The sequence below is a fragment of the Dysidea avara genome, chromosome 14 (assembly GCF_963678975.1).
Source record: "Dysidea avara chromosome 14, odDysAvar1.4, whole genome shotgun sequence".
NCBI lineage: Eukaryota > Metazoa > Porifera > Demospongiae > Dictyoceratida > Dysideidae > Dysidea > Dysidea avara.
Genome location: NC_089285.1, coordinates 8895039 through 8912299, shown reverse-complemented (window position 1 = coordinate 8912299; position 17261 = coordinate 8895039). Strand labels below are relative to the sequence as shown.

Below are 17261 nucleotides of genomic sequence, written 5' to 3'. Positions count from 1 at the left end.
CATTTAATAACTCATGGATGCAATTACACATGATCTTGAAATTTGGCTCATTTGTAGTACTGCTTGATCCGCTCAAAATATTTCAAAATTATTTTGTTCAAATGTTTGACATAATATTTACGGCCAACCAAAATTTTCACAATACATTTCCTTTGCGGAAGCCATATAAGTATAGCATCCATTACGGCCCTTTCCCGAACTTGTAATGGAGTCAAACCGTACAAGTCTGTTGTTGACTCCTTTGCTGTTACCAATAATCATCTGGTTGGCTGAAATGTTAACTCTATTGAGAAAAAAATCCACTTTTAAATTTTAGCTTTTTTCAGGATTCAGCTCAACGTGAACATACAATAGTCAAGGACACACCTAACTAGCATGATGGGACAAGTACATAGAGCTCAAAATAACAGGTGGCAGCCTGCAGTTTTCCATCCAATATTTGCTTTGGTCATCATTTACTGCTTAGCATGTGAACTATCTTAGCAGTGTATTAAAGTGTTATAAAAGTGTCAGCCAAACATTAACAGTGTTCTGCAGAAATCACTCTCATATTCAGGGTTTAATTTTCACGGTGCATGCCTCCAGACCCCCTCCTTTGGCATCTACACACACTGGCATATGCCATCCTGGCTACATCCGTCAATATATACAGTTGAAAGTGTAGCACTGCAGATCATTAGTCAGCAACTGTAGACCAAATTTTGTTTTGATCTGCAGTCACTGCAGTGCTTTTAGTTTAAGCACTGCATGAGTACAGAACAACAACAAAAATCTATTAATTATTCTAGTTCATTATATTTTATACCTGAATATGCATTTATGATGTGTATAACTTAAGTGTAACACATGTGGACAACGTTGAACTCCAGAATAGACTCATTGTTAAAGAAATATTCTATATCTAGCTGGTTGTAGCTTTCTACACTGAATATGCAAGTACACCACTTGTTTCAAGTTTCAACTCTCAGTTTCCCCACACAAAACAAAGTGCTCTCACCACACAAAACAAAGATGGACCTGTCAACTTTTTTCCCAGCTGCAACTATGCATCACCTACCCCAAACAGGTGGAATAGCAAGACAGTTACGTACACTTCAGCTGCTGACCTTTAATTTTGAATTGCATTATATATGGAACACTAAAAGAAATTAAACTAATCATCCTTACTCATGAGATTAAAATATCCATTTAAGAGTATGTACTATACTGGGAGGGAGTGTATAAACAGTGGAATAGAATAATAGAATGGTGGAATACTGGAATGGAATTTTAAAACGTTTTTACATCCTAATAAGTATAACTCCTCCCATTAAGTAAGCAAATAAATAGGATTCCCTTGAATTCAGCTTTAGCATACTTTTCCTCACCACAATACTTGTATGACTTGTAACTCAATACTTGTCTGGGACTAACTGTCTTAATGAAGGTTCAGTTCAGTGTACAACGTGGCACTGCCACAATGAACTATGGCTTAAATTTTGTTTTTCTGACATAATTGTGGAAAAGGCTCATTGTAAACACTTACAACATAGTCCCATTTCACTTTACCCAAAGATTTTCGCTTAGGCTTCCAGGTTAGTGGTAAGCACCTCATACAGGCTCTGCTCTCTGTGTTTGCCCTCTGGTGCCTAAGTGGTAAAGTTGATAATAAATAAATGAATACTTCATTATATAGTGCATGTACTTTTACAATGCATACATGTAATCGCAAACTTTTTATTGTTTGGTTAAGTCAGAAGTCATCTTGGTATTCGCAATAAAGTGCTATTGTGCATGTTCATAACTGACTTTACAGTACATTACATTGGTAAACTTTGTCTATGGTGAAGTGAATTATGCTAAAGAGCTGACTTCAATGGGGAATCCTATTTATTTGCTTACATAAGGGAAGGAGTTGTACTTAATTGGATGTAAAAACTGATATTGAACTTTTAAAAATTCTATTCCACCATTCCAATATTTCATTCCACTGTTTATACACTCCCGCCTACAAACATTCTCATTAAAAAATGTTCAACCCGTAAAAAGGAAAGTTTTCATTGGGTGGTCCCAAAGAAATTTATTTTCATAGCATTTAATTGGACAAATTAATGAAAACCGATGAAAATCTAATGAAAATTGCCAATGAAAACTGTGAAAAGCTTTTCGTGGACTTTTCATTGACTTTTCATTGGTTACTTTTCATCGGTTTTTCATTGGTGTTTCATTAATTTGCTCAATTAAAATGCTATGAAAATACAATTTCAAGTTTACAAATATCAAGAAACTCTTTTTTTCAGAGTACCTACTGTACAAGTAGGTAGCCAACAGCCAGATTTTCTATGCTGTATCAGTATTTTCATGTAATTATATCAGGCAAGTTCCGTAAGAGAAAGGGATGTTTGAAATGTGTAAAGGTCAGTTATAGGCCTTCAAGGTTTGTTTAAATGCACTGGTCTTTATTGAGTACCATACAGTCACATACAGGTTAGCCAGAGCTCCATCGAGTTCCCAGACCCTTTGTATAGTTTGCCATTGGACTTGGAAAGAAGCCAGCAAAGCAAAACACTCTAGTTAGGGCTGGCTGATGTTTTTGATATTTATAAACTTGATGGTACTGTATATTAATTCATGTAAAGTACAGTACATGAATCGTGGAGATTCGTGTACTGTACTATCAAAGTTTTTCATATTTGTGGTGAAAAATCAAACCTACTGTTATGGACAATCGGACCAGTTTCCCAGATCAGATACATAATATGTGGTTATATGGTATGGCCAAAATTGCAGTGTCTAGATGTATACCTAGTTTTAAGCTTTAATTGTTACACAATAATTTACAGGATTTATGTAGCCCTTCCTAATGGGATACAGCATCAATTATTGATGGTTGACATGGTTTATTACTCACTCGTAATTTGTGTACATTAATTATGATCTGATTTGAGGTATTTTGCTTGGCATCGCCAAACTAAATCCTGCCAATAGTACAAAATAGTCTATTGCCTTAGCCATTGTCAAGTTATGCTTGTCTTAAGGCATCAGTCAGTTAGTTAGCCAGTCAGTCAGTCACTAGAAAATTCTGTTAAATATATATTTTTTAAATTCTGTAGTAGCTTGTTGAAAGTATTTTGAGTCGATCTCAAGGCTTGTTTGGACTTAGTTTAGTCCAACCAATACTGCCTCGTCATCTGGGAAAAGTGAGACTGGATTTTGGGTGATGTTTTTTCATGGGCCATGCCTACTCTTTTCTGGTCCCTACTGTACAGTCATATTGTACTGTACAATGCATTAGTTTGAAGAGAAGATACAAGTATTTATTGATATTATACTTATACTGTGTAGAAATGAATTTGGCTATCATGTAATGCCATTATTTGAAACCAGTGAAACTGATACTTTGAGACCCGTGCAAATCAATGCTTAGGTGCTTAGTTGGACCAAAAAATTTTTTTGCCCTTTATGGTAGGGTCCGCAATCCGAAAAATCAACCTTCTACAAATCAATCCCCCTACCATTGTGGGATGTTCATTGTAGTATCCCAGTGCTTGATCCACCATGAAACCGGAGGCACGATTGTAGTCTTCACAGAAATATTGTTTTCAGTATTTTGCAAGATGCAAACTTTATTTTTAAAATTTCGTGCTCCACACATAGGACCGGATGAAACTTGCTACTTAGCCAAATGGTATCCAGAGTTGTTGTAGTTGAAAAGTACTCACAGAAATAAGTAAATGACTTGCTGGGTGCCCGGCACAGGGTTGCTTTCTTTGAAAAAAACAGACAACGAGATACGACGTTTCGAATTCAAACTGCCCTATCACCCAGGGCAAGAGAAGCCAACTCTTCCTCATAATGTTTCGATACGGTTGGGTGCATAGTCTGTTTATGCTGTTAGTTTGGAAAAGATCTGAGACTTCTCACCATCTGGGTGACGAATGTCAAAATTTTCTGCAGCATCAAAGAATTGTGTCGCGCTTTCTAGCCAATTCCAGCGCCTCTGCAGCCATAACAATCATCAATTATAAACTAAAACTATGGCAAAAGATGTCCCTGAACGTTTGGTAGCAGCGGTTGTCAATTATTATTTCATCCACGGCTTCCATGCCTCGTTCTAAGCTATGCATCAAGGGAGGCAGCAAAATCGTCCAAATTTGACTTCACCTCTTACGCTCCACAGCGGCTTCAAATCTTCACTAGATCACCCTACATCACCATTATGCTGCAAAACATCCAAAAACAAACCAAAAAAAAGCACATAATCTCATTTTTGATTCGAGCTGGGTGGAGCTCCTGGTGAGCTGGTATACTGCATCATATGAAATCACAGAAACACCAAATACTACTACTACCAAACGTTTTGATCCATCATTTATCATTATTCTAAACAAAATTAAGTGACCAGTGTGGCATCAGAAGTACTGGAAAGCACTTTGGTACCATTGAGAGAATCCCTTGAAATGACGCACGAAAATTTTGACGTTCTTCACCCAGATGGTGAGAAGTCTCAGATCCTTTCCAGACTAACAGCATAGACAGACTATGCATCCAACCTTATCACATCACTATGAGGAAGAGTTGGCTTTTCTTGTCTTGGCTGGTAGGGCAGTTTGAATTCGAAAATTTGTGTTTCGTTTTCTGTTTTTTGAGAGAAAGCGATCCTGTGCCGGGAACCCAGTGAATCATTTGCTTATTACTGTGCGTACTTTTTAACTACATTAACTCTAGATAATATCTAGCTAAGCAGCAAGTTCTATCCTGTTCTTTGTGTGGAGCACGAAATTTTAAAAATAATATTTGCATCTCACGAAATACTAAAATCGATATTTCTGTGAAGACAACAATCGTGCCTCCGGTTTCATGGTGAATCTTGCAATGGGATACCACAATGAACATCCCACAATGGTAGGGGGATCGATTTGTAAAAGTTGATTTTTTGGATTGCGGACCCTATTTATGGTGTTTGTTTCCTGAGAATGTTAAGAGTGGTTTCTCTATACATGCAACATGTAAACAGTTACATTGGTGTTTATCATTTGCGCTTTTATGTTGTTGATAATATTTATAACATATCGCATTTCACTAAATGTGCAATGTAATGTTTAGGTTGGACCAACTTATGGGCGCAAAATGATTACTGGCTTCCTGGCATCAGAAGGACTCAGAGTTAGTGAACGAAGAGTGGGACAGTCACTACGCATAGTTAATCCCAGTTATAACTATGCGAGAAGGACACAAACAGAACGGCAAATCAACCCTGTTCGATACCATGCCGAATATTTTGGCCATAAGCTCCACGTAGATCAGTCAGAAAAACTTGTTATGTTTGGATGTACCCATGTGTGTGCCCTAGATGGCTTTAGTTCAAAGATAGTTGGACTCATTACATTACCAGTGAAAAACAATCACAGGATCTATGCTGATATGTTTCAGTGAGCACATCATAATGTCATATACCAATATGTCAGGGAGAACTACTATACAATCACAAATGAATCAAGTGCTTGTTAATATGTGACCGTCTCAGCAAAAACCCAACTTGTTCACACAATTAAATCTTTTTTATTCACTCAGCAATATCAGCAGTGTTCAAGGAATCAACCACCAAAGTTTCAGCCTTCTGTGGTGTGTAGTTTTGGAATTATAGCGCTAGACAGTAGGAAGAGCAAGACAATTGATTTGTACAGCGACTATACTGAAAATAAACTACAGGCGCTTACATTTGCAGCCATAACTTGTTTGGATTGGTCTACAACATTGCAATTTGGCTTAACACGTTCACCATGGATCAGCACATCAGCCAAGGTAAAGTATTAGCCCTGTAGATACTTGCGCAAATGGATATGAAGGTGGTTTCGTAGAAGAAACGATGACAATCTTGTTTACGTTTACCGCATCGTAAACAAACGCACGTGACACGCATACCGTTGGAGCTAGGGAAACGAAACAAAGATTTTCGAACTCTTCATGAACAGGTGAATAAGATGGTATATAGTATTAATCGATTTGAGTCTTCCTTTTTCGAGTACTGGCTCGATAAAAACTTGCATAGTTTTTATTTGTAGCATGCGTAATTTTACGAATTATTTTTAAATTTCAATTTTCTCAATACGCATGCTTGTGTGAACAAGTCGGGTTTTTGCTGAGACGGTCACATATTGTGCTTGCAGTTTGGCAAACTACTTGTAATTTCTGATACATACGTATACGTAATTAAATGCTACACAGTATCAATATTGTATTGACAATTGCAATTTTCATTATAATACCTTTATCTGAGATTGCTGGATTACAAAATCTAAACTTATAACATGAAAGAGCTGTGCAATTACAGTATCTGATTATTAAGAATAGAGATATTAGTTGTATACATGTACCAAAGTTTAATTATCAGGTGGTGTAGATACCTCAAACTCCCAAACTCCATATGTACTCTAGTTAGACATTCTCCCTATATTATTTGATCTTTGGTGACGTTTATAGCCATTTTTTCATTGAAAATTAATGATTTTTGGCTTTATCTTCTTGAGGCATTATTTTACACTGTTAAAATATGGTATCAAATTAAAGGTGTTGATCAAAGAACTATATTGACTTCCGTTTGAAGTTTGTATCTCATTCCACTACAAAGTTATGTTCGCTTTTGTAAGTCATGAAATTTTTTGCCCTTGGGGTGTAGATTACTAATGAGAAAGTAATTATAGAATTTCATGGTTAATATAAATGATCATAATTTTGGAATGCAATTATCTATTGACTTCAAATAAAAGCTGAGTAGTTCGTTTTAGCAGCACCTTTAATTTGCAACTGTGCAAAATGATGCTCCAAGGAGATTAAAAAAAACAATGAATTTTCAATACAAAAATGGCTGTAAAGGTCACCAAAGGTCAATATATGCGATGGCTCTATATCCAAAAATTATGTCACAAGGAGTACAACTTACATGTATATGGAAAGCTTCATAATTATATCACAACTATCACACTATGCTGCTCTACTAATACGAGTACAGAACTAAAAACTATGTATGTAACTGGCTTTGCAGAACAAGCCAATATAATCAGCAGTGAAGTACATTCTCAGTGGTTTGTCCATCATCGTTTTGTACAAGATTCTCACTAGGTTATGTATACAATTTATTTTCGTACATGCACAAGGACATGTCTGTTCACAATATGCTTTGAAACCTGTTTCAACAACACATATTTTGAATGAAGCAACCACCTATGTAAATGTAATGTCTGAAATCTGTATTATACATGTAGTATTTATTTCTCACACACAGCTTTTAACCTAATGCATTTTGCTTACTTGGGTAGGTATGTACATGTACACACACGCAACCACACATTTTTTCAAAAACAGTCAAAATCTCAACCTTCGACCAGCTGCAGGGAACATACCTGGTTTATTAAATTAACCCTTTATTATCCAAGGGTATTACCAAAAAAACCCTTTATACATAAATCAACCCATAACTCCTTCATACTAGGAGCTAAGCAAAAACCCTACTTGTTTGCCTTTTCCTCGAACTTCATTTTATGACATTTTTGTTGTTTAGGGGGAATAACCAATGGACTGTTAAAGTTTCAGCCCTTTCTGGTAAGTGCTTTTGGAGTTATAGTAATAGACAGCAAGAAAACAAAACGATTTGTACATTACCTCCCGTATGGCAGAATAAAATCTACAGGTGTTTGTTTAATCAATCATATCTCTTAAGTGCAATGGGCTATGGAGTTGGGACTTGTGCCACTCTATTCACCATGAACTGGGGCATTCACCAAGGTGTAGTTTTTAGCTTAAATTAAGGCTGAGACAAACAGCTTGAAATCTTTGAAGCTTCGTTCAGTTTCATAACATTCATATGCTGCTTTATCCCACCAAAGCTTCAATGTCATGGATAAATAACAAGCTAAACCAGTTGCACAAGTATTGCCACTTCTTGTGGAAGCTGCTATTTACATATTTCTTGGTGTAGCTATAGTTTAAACCTATACCCATGCTATCAAGCAAGACGGCTGTTCAAGCTTAAAAACGGAGACGATAAAGTTACATTTTACTGTAACATAAACAAACACACATAACTCACATTTGCTCCATGGTACAGAAACAAAAAAATCCTAATTTTCATGAAGAGGCAAATTCATTGCAATTTCAAGTCTTCCTTCGCTATTAAGTGAAACAATTAAAACATTGTGTAAAATTATTTATGCAGCACACCCAGTGTATTTCAATAGAATTTATCTCTAAAACAGAATTATGCAAACAAGTTGGGTTTTCACTCAGTAGGTAAGGATTCTAAAAATATACAGTACGATGTCACCGGGGTTATAGCAAGATGCATACAATGCCCATCTTTTGTTGTTATGGTGAAAAAATAATGACACACCTTTCTTTACTTTGAAGTGCATGATTTATGTGTGTCCTTATAAGGTTTTTAGATGTTTGGGTTGGGCTTTCATTGTGTATATAATTTTGCGTGTTAGTTAATGGGTGGTGTTTGCATGTATCACACAAAAATCCACACAAGTAAGTTCCTGTGGTTTTAATGCAGTTTTATAAAATAATTAAGGGATTATTATTTAATGATATTACGTAGTACTGCCAAGAGTTAATATATAACTCTTGGAGTACTACATCATACATTATTGCTTGTGAATCTTTGTGACGACTGAATCTTTACTGTAATTATATACGATTCATGAACATCATCTAGTTTATCTTCTATTTCATAAACTTTTTTCTCTCTGGGTAGACCAATACTACACCAGTATGGAATGTGGGATCAGGTTCGCTGTGACCAAGACAAAGAATTTATTTTAATGCTTTTTGTGCAAGAAAAGCTGGCTAATCTCCGAAGAAACACAGCACGTGACCCACATATTCAAACAGATTCTAAACAGGTCAGTGCATTACACAAACCATACCGTGTATGTGGCAAGTAGTAGTTTATATTAACCTCATATTTCCCTGACTCTGTGCTCCAGTAATAGCAGGAAACTTTTTTTATGGTTACATAAAATTGTTAAATCCAGTCATTAACCTTTCCATAGTTATTATGGTAGTCTAGATGTTCTCCAAACGTTTGATTTATTGTTTATTCCCAAGCATCAAGGATTGCCAGTTTTATTATTCAAAGATCTTTAAAGGTTGAATGCCCACTTTACAACAATTCCTGACATCCAGTGACTCCAGTGTACATACATAGTAGCCAGTAGCCATCAGCTAAGTTTCCAGCCATTTATAATAGAAAGTTGTTTTTTTTTGTTTGTTTTTTTATGGTACAATAGTATTGAATAAATGTGTCTGTACCTACACATGTTAGCACAAGCCTAATTTTACAATAGATGATGAACGATTTACAAAATTGTTAGAAAAAAATAAATTCGTTGCATTTTTAAGCCAATTGTATCACGATGCAAAATGATGACAAGAACTTTGGTAGCATCGTGATCCCAAACCAAGAGGAGTTTGAAAATCTTTGTTTTGTGTCAGTACTCCCTAGGAGACGTTAGATATGAGCGTTAGTACAGTAAGTCTGATTCGCATTGGATGAGCGATTCACTATTGTTATTTCTTCGTTTTTTGCCTTTGCCCTGGTTACAGGAAAGACCTGGAAGACAACGCTTACCTTGCAATATTGATGGAGAATCCAATGGTGTAAGTTGCATCTTGGTAGAGGACTGCATTTGTATGTTGTGACCATTTGTGACCGGATCTGCAAAAACCTGACACAATCGTGCATTCTTAAAATTCCTGTTTATTGACTATTTATAATCTACTTAGCCATGTGTACTTTCTGGCAAAGTTTCAGCCTTATATATCAATACCTTTTGGAGTTACAGCCCTACAAAGTAGCAACAACAGAAAAATTGATTTGTACAGCAATTATAAAGAAAATAAATTACAGGTGCTTACAGAAACGGTTGTAACTTACCGATGGATTGGGTACAGAGCTATAATTTTCACCATTGTGTTCGCTATGAACAGGGGAATCAGTTACTGGGTAAGTTTTTACTTAACTCACCCTTCTTTCACTGCATACAAAGACAAAATTTGTGAAGAAAAAATCAGTCGTGTACGATCCTTTCCACATGATGTAAACAAATGCTAATAACTTACGTATCCTTGGGTCTGCTGCAACAAAGCAAAGATTTTCTCACTTCTCTTCAGCAGGCGAATAAGATGATATCCAGAGTTTTATTGTTAGTCCCTTCCTTCACTAAGAAAGAGGCATTCAGAAATTTTACAGAATTTGTTCAATAATATGCAAGTATTTCACCAAATGTATTCAATGCTTTATACTGTAAATTTAGGCTTGCACAATTTTGTCGGGTGTTTGCAGATCCAGTCATATTTAAATAAGCCCAACAATTTATTTTCTGTATTATTACTGTAGTGCGGTGAAATCAATTTTCTGTTGTTTCCACCTTGTAGCACTGTAACTTCGAAAGTTCATGGCTTCTAGAGCTGTAACTGTAACTAGTTAATTTATAAATGAAGTAGGGATCCAAGCAATAAAACGTAGTGAAACAAGAGATGAATGATGGTATCAGAGCATAGTTTGGTGGGAAAACCTCAACACTTGATTGGCATGTTGTAACAATGATTTTGTTCTATGCCAAAGTAGGGATTTCCCACCTTAGCTATGCTGTAATACCATCATTCATCTCTCTTGTTTCACTACTTTTTATCACTTGGATCCCTATATCTTACTTTTTTATTATCCTTTTTTTTGTTATAGCGCACAGCTATACAATTGTGACTGTTTGTTAAGGTGACTGTTGTATTAGTGTATCTTGAATTGGCCTTTCACATATCAGGGTGTGTGTGTTACCATTTCGTATTTTTATTATGCTAGCTTTATGAATACAGCTTGGCCAATAATAATGGCTGTGCCATTGTGATAGATTGCTAAGATTTGCGGTTTCAGCGCTTGATTGTTATTAATCAACCAAGATTGCTTTAATAGGTGTGCCATTAAACCTATCATGAAGTTAACAAGTATCTATCAAGCGTAAGTGCTTAAATAAGTTTGTGGCATATAACTATGCTGTTCAAGGTAGGTGTTGATAGGGAAAATAAGTGTCTCAATATTATTTCATTGCATCAAGAATATGACCAGCCTGATTGAAAATAAAACAAAAGACAATAAGGGCAGGCAGGCAGGCAGGCAGGCAGGCAGGCAGGCAGGCAGGCAGGCAGGCAAGCAAAAACTCGAGTTTCAGTGATAAAAAAAAAAAAATTCTATTATCCAGCCACCTGTTTTTTTTAAATTAATTAATTAATTTTTTTAATTCTAGATTAATTGATGTTAGACAGACTAATATTAGTTGAGTTTTGTCTAGTGAGATGTTTCTAAGATGATTTTTAAAGGCAGCATTTTAGGTAGTACTGTACATGTTATTCTTTTAGGGATCCTACTTAAACAGTTTTACTGTACCATTTGATAAATGGAATTTGAAAAATATGCTTGTTCTAGCAGATCCGGTCATAAATTAGGTTAATCTGGGACAAGCAAGGAATAAGTATATAGAAAAGGAATGCATGGTGCATTTAGCCAAGTTAAGGACTAGCTAGGACTCAAATGGAAGAATACACATGTTTATTCAACTCTCAAAAAAACAATGTATACAGCTATATACACCTATCTGACATCACACCATCCATGCAGGTTGCCCACAGCCTGGATAAGGCAACCAGTAAAACAGAAAAACTAGACTGTCACAGACCACTTCTAATTTACCAAGAGTGTGTTATGTAGCTTATCTGTAGTGTGAAATCAATCTTGCTATTACAAGTGATCAGACTGGTTTTGCCAGATGCAATTAAGAATATAAATTATTGCCAATGTAGATAGAAAGGTAATTTCATCATAAATTGTGACTGGGCCTGCGAAAATAGGGCATGTGGGCACATAAAAATTGCCTACTATTTCAAAGCTTGATGTGTCTTAACTGTGTATTCTATGACTCTGTAGCAAAGAAATTTTCAGCAGTTAATAAAACATTTGGATGGCTTTACAATACAAGATGTAGTATGGTGCGTTGGCAGATCAAAGGCTGCCGCCAGTGTTACAAATCAGTTGTAAACCCATTTCCAAATAATTGTAGCATGGCTAAGTACCTCCTTTTGGCCAAACAGTCTGGCCACAAATTAGTTCAAAGACTTCAAACGAAACCAAACACCAGACCAACTCAGGAAGTCACAATGCAAGGCTAATAATGTCCAGGACTGACAAGGAGGTAAATCACTCTGGAATGAATGAACACACAACACTGCACTCGTCTGAATTAATGGAAAGCAGTACAACCACTGGGCTGAGCCTGTATTCACACGCTTGTTCACCAATAAATTAAGCTAACCAAGACTATTATAGCGCTGCACCACTCAACAATGAATATCAGACACTTCAGTTACACCTGTCTAAATGATTCGGAAGCTGTACAATGGCTGGAGTGATTGGTAAAAACATGCTACCAATGAATAAACTAACTAACAATGAATTAACTAACCATCAATTAGCAAGACAGTAATTAATGAGTAAAATCGTTCCTTGTACAAAGTCTTGCGTTTATGCTCCTTCAACGTTACAAATGGGGGCCTTTGATCTGCGCATGCCCCATACCACAAATCAGTTAGAACACACCCATTTGGTTTGTATCTAATTTGTAAACACTACACCATCGGGCCTGCGGCCCTCGGGTGTCATGTTTACAAATCAGATACAAACCTCATGAGTGTGTTACAACTATTACTTACAAAATAAAAAATTCTATCCCAGTACTGAATATGACATGTTACATGACAGGGTGTAGTTTGTATCCACATGCGCAGGCCCAGTAACAATTTTGTAATGCTTTATCACAATACTTGTTTGTATGTAACTTATACATACCATATTTTATCCATAATATCAGTAAGTAATTTATTCATAAACCAGCTGAAAAATCTTGTTGCTTCTTGTAATAGCTGCATGCACAGTTGACATTCTTGTGACAAGTCATAGTTTTGTTTGTTGTATTAAGCTTTATTATCATTCTAGAAACTATGCTGTTATTTAAACAAGACCGTATATTAACCTAGCACCCTGTGGCCTTTATTTAGCACAGATAAATATGGTATGTGTTTTGTGAGGCTTTTAATTGATTATGTGCTTTACAGAACCACTGTGTTGAAAGAATGTGGGTTGAAGTTAATCACCGTGTAAATTATCCAATAAAAACTGTTCTAATACAAATGGAGCAAAGAGATGAGATAAATCTCAATTGTGACCATGAGCGATTCTGTGTATCATGGTATACAATGCACGTGGCCCATGTTGGTACCATGGTATTTGTTAAAGCATGGAATAAACATAGGATACCAGGTCAGTAATGTATACTAGCTGTTAGTGCTATATAGTGGGGTTATTTTCTGAGGGAAATTTTTTTTGCAATTTTCACAGACTGGCTGTTATCCCTGAAAACTTTCCCCTTCAAAATTCGAATCTTGATCAAAGTAGCATTATAACATATTACGAAAACTGAAATTTTTCCCATCAAAATTTTGGGTGGTGGCAATCACAAAATAATTTCCCTTGAAAAAAACTTTCATACAGTATATTTTTGGAACCTCGGTCCAGGTCATGTAAAAAATAAAGACACAAGTGCCAACTGAGGAGAGGTGGCCTAGCTTAAATCATGATAGGAAGCTGTTAATACCTTGCCATTGTTTTCATACCAGTATTCTTCTGTTGAGCTGGTTTGACCAGGACCAAGGAAAAGCATTACATATACTGTGTCCTAAACATCCAAGAGATGTTCCTCCATAAGTTAAAGCCTTGTATGGTCACTTATTGTGTAAAATTATATACAGGTGAACACAGAGGAATACCAAACATACTAATGTCAAGTAACAATCAGGTAGCAAAAGTGATCCCAATGGTTATACCCACTCCAGATAATGCATTACAACAGTATCAAAATAGTGGAGGTGAAATAACTGTCTTCAACTCCTTTGGACGTGATCCTCTGGAGCAAAGACCAGACCTAATTACACAACGAGAAGTTGATTTCTATCAGCAGCATTGTCTTGAGGACATCTTTTATTCAACAGTAAACGGTAACCCCATTCCATTTCGAACGGGGATTTTGGACCTCATAAGTATCAGTAAGCAAATTGCAGCACAATTATAGTAATTGACGAGGGATTTTATAACTATATATGATCATTAGACTTGTATAATGTACATAATAATTGTAAGGGAATTAATCAATATCTAATGTTGTTTACTTAATTTTTGTCAAACAGAATAGTTTCTCCTACCAATGAACAGTGGTTACTCTGCACTGTGTATACTGTAAATAAAGTCCAGTAGAAAATATTGGATGCTTGCATGGGCTGTCATAATATGATTGGATGTGTTATTGTTTGTGTGATAGTTATTTATCTTCCACACTTGATACAGAAGTTTTCAGGTTAGTTATCTGTGACTATGGACATCTGTTTGCCTAAACTGACTCATGTTTTAGAACTATAATGGTTCTGCCAGCATCTGCTAGTATTCAGTTTCACATGGGTAAATAACCAATGAAATTTCTTCCTTGTAGAATTGTAATTGAAATACCATTAGTTATTCATTTGCACATGGTCACAGACAACCTGCATGAACAATAGTAGGCTAGGTGAGTGACTAGGTTTCTGTTATATGAAGGTCTAAATATTTCAAGGATGAAAGTTTCACTGTTCACCTCCCAACCCCCCCTTGAAGCAAGCACTCCTTGAAATATTTAGGCTAGTGTAATCATAGAAAACAGTTGACTAAGCTGTTGGTTACTGTTTGCTGATTTTAATTGTTGTCATAACTGTACTGTATTAAGCTACAATGTAGGTGGACTATACAATACAAATGCTGACTAAAGCTCAGTACACTTTTCTGCTTGATCTTGTCCATACAAAGTTCACTTGATATCTGTATACACACCATGTGATGTTCAAAGGTCATACATATATTGAAATGTTCATAAGTCAGTAACCCAATTTATTCCTACAGATCAATAAGATTTAACTAAAGTGAAGTTGTGGGGACATGTCTTGATTTGCAAGTGTTTGGTATAATCATGCATTACTTCTTTATACTTCATTCTATTAAACCATTTCAACATTCATCCAATATTTATAGGATGTTGAGATACAGGCACATGCATGTCACATTCCAGCTGTCAGTAACTGTTTAGTTGACTGGAATGGGTTTGGGTTTGAGAACAATCCATCTTGGGGAAGGTACAAACACTGGAATGGACAACTGTATGGACTGGTTTTTGACTGCATTTTTTGCCACTTCTATTTGGCCAGGAGCTCATCGAGTCCGTAGGACGAGGGAGCATGTAACTCCGCATACTCACAACGTAAACAGCAAAATTCAAACATGGCGGACTTTTCTAAACATAGTATATTCCTTATATAGTAAAGGTTGTATCGTAGGGTAAAGAATTACGTAATAATCATGCCACAAATATGCAGCGCCTGGATTAATTCGTGAAAGAAAGGAATGGCAAGGAAGGAAACGTCGAGGAAAAGGCTTAACTAATGGAGTGAAATAGTGACAAGATGTTTTGGAGACTGCTAGGAAACATTCTTGCTTACCGCGTAATGTAAGTGGGCCGGCTATCAGTCCACGGCGGCAGCACAGATTATCTGCAGTAAACACTGACGGAATCAAGTTTCATCGCTCACTGCTGGAGCAAGAAGACTACAGTATAACTATTGTGCCAGTAGTAATAGGTTTAGCGAGCATGCGCGGTATGTGTTTATCCTTATACGGTTATTGTTTAAATTACTATTAATAAATTGCGACGCCATGTTTGAATTTCGCCGTTTACGGAGTTACATGCTCCCTCGTCCTACGGACTTGATGAGCTCCTGATTTGGCTCATTGGTTGTTTAGTCATAACTGCTTGTGACAAGTCCCAAGATTATTTCATTAGTAATGATATATTAGTTCTCTATTGAAATTTCATGTTGTTTTTTAGAAATACCTGCTTGGTGCCTTCTCTACCAAATCATTCTGTTTTGCAGATAAGAATTATGCATATGTATAATGATACCAAGCCAACTTGCACATAAACAAGGTAGTACGGCACACATATATATGTACACTTCTTGATATGATTTATAACAATGTAGCTAGCAGCTACTTGTACAGGCCTAATTACATTAGTTGTCAACCTGTAGTTCCCTGAAAATGTTTACACTGTGTCTATGTGCAAATACATAGCAGTTGTTCTAAAGTATCTATACTGCCCACATTAAAGGATCAAACATGGTAATTAAAACATTTGCTATCAGTGCTTTAAAACCAGGCATGCTATAGAAAGTAGTCTGTAACAGAGTGCTTTGGTGGAAGTTGGCATTACTCAAGGAAAAAACAGCAATTGAACACAATCCTGTACCCTGGAATGAAAAAAATGCCATCAATTCAGTGTTTGTACCTTCCCTTCACCTTGTGCATTGATGTCTCTTATAGCCTGAAGTGGTAAATAAATTGAAACTTACATGTATACTATGGCATATCATAGACTCCACCTGACTTGTTTACCTTTTAACAACTATAAGTATCTGACAAGTTGGGACATGGCTACATATATATATAGGTGTAAACGATTGATTCATCTTGCATACTATATATAGTCATTGCATGCCTGGCAGTTTAGGGGAATATCCAAGAGCTGGAAAGGGAGAGGCTAATATGTTGTTAGTCAAGGAAAGTTCCCCTACTCAAGACATAATGTAATTGAGTGTATGCATGGTGCCATAAAACGTGATATAATTAAGATCTTGTTAAGTTGTAACAGACTTGATTAAATCCAAGCTAGCTAAATGGTATACAGTACATGGAAACAATTTTTTTCCCTATATGAACAGTAAAAAAATAAGTATAGTGAAAACTGGCAAATAGCAAATTTCACTGTACATTTTAGTGACTGTCACTAAGAATTTCTTGTCACTATTTGCCACAGTATTTTTTTCTGGGGTAACCACCACCCCCAGCACCAGATGGTAAGATGCTGGACAAGGACATTTTAGGCTAATGTGAAGGAAGCACCTGACTTTCAGATGTTGTAAGGTCAAGTGCCCCAATCTACTGGGCTGCCACGGATGGATCTAGCTCCACATAGGCAGGTTATAGCAGACTGCAACAAAGAAAAACTAAATGGAGCACCGCAGCCAAGACATCGCCAAGCTATAGGGCTGTCCTGGCCCCTCTTTGCAGAGAGCAGAGAAGCAATTCTCTTATTGAC

The 17261-nt window shown here is 36.3% G+C and overlaps 1 protein-coding gene across 1 annotated transcript; it reads left to right on the top strand.

Annotated features, from left to right (window-relative positions):
* Positions 1-5091: 5091 nt before the first annotated feature.
* On the top strand, positions 5092-14161 carry LOC136244048 (uncharacterized). The gene is made up of 4 exons (XM_066035572.1): positions 5092-5411; positions 8735-8882; positions 13144-13348; positions 13837-14161. Exons 1-4 carry the CDS (start codon positions 5110-5112, stop codon positions 14154-14156), a joined length of 975 nt encoding a protein of 324 aa, XP_065891644.1. The 5' UTR covers positions 5092-5109; the 3' UTR covers positions 14157-14161.
* Positions 14162-17261: the final 3100 nt, after the last annotated feature.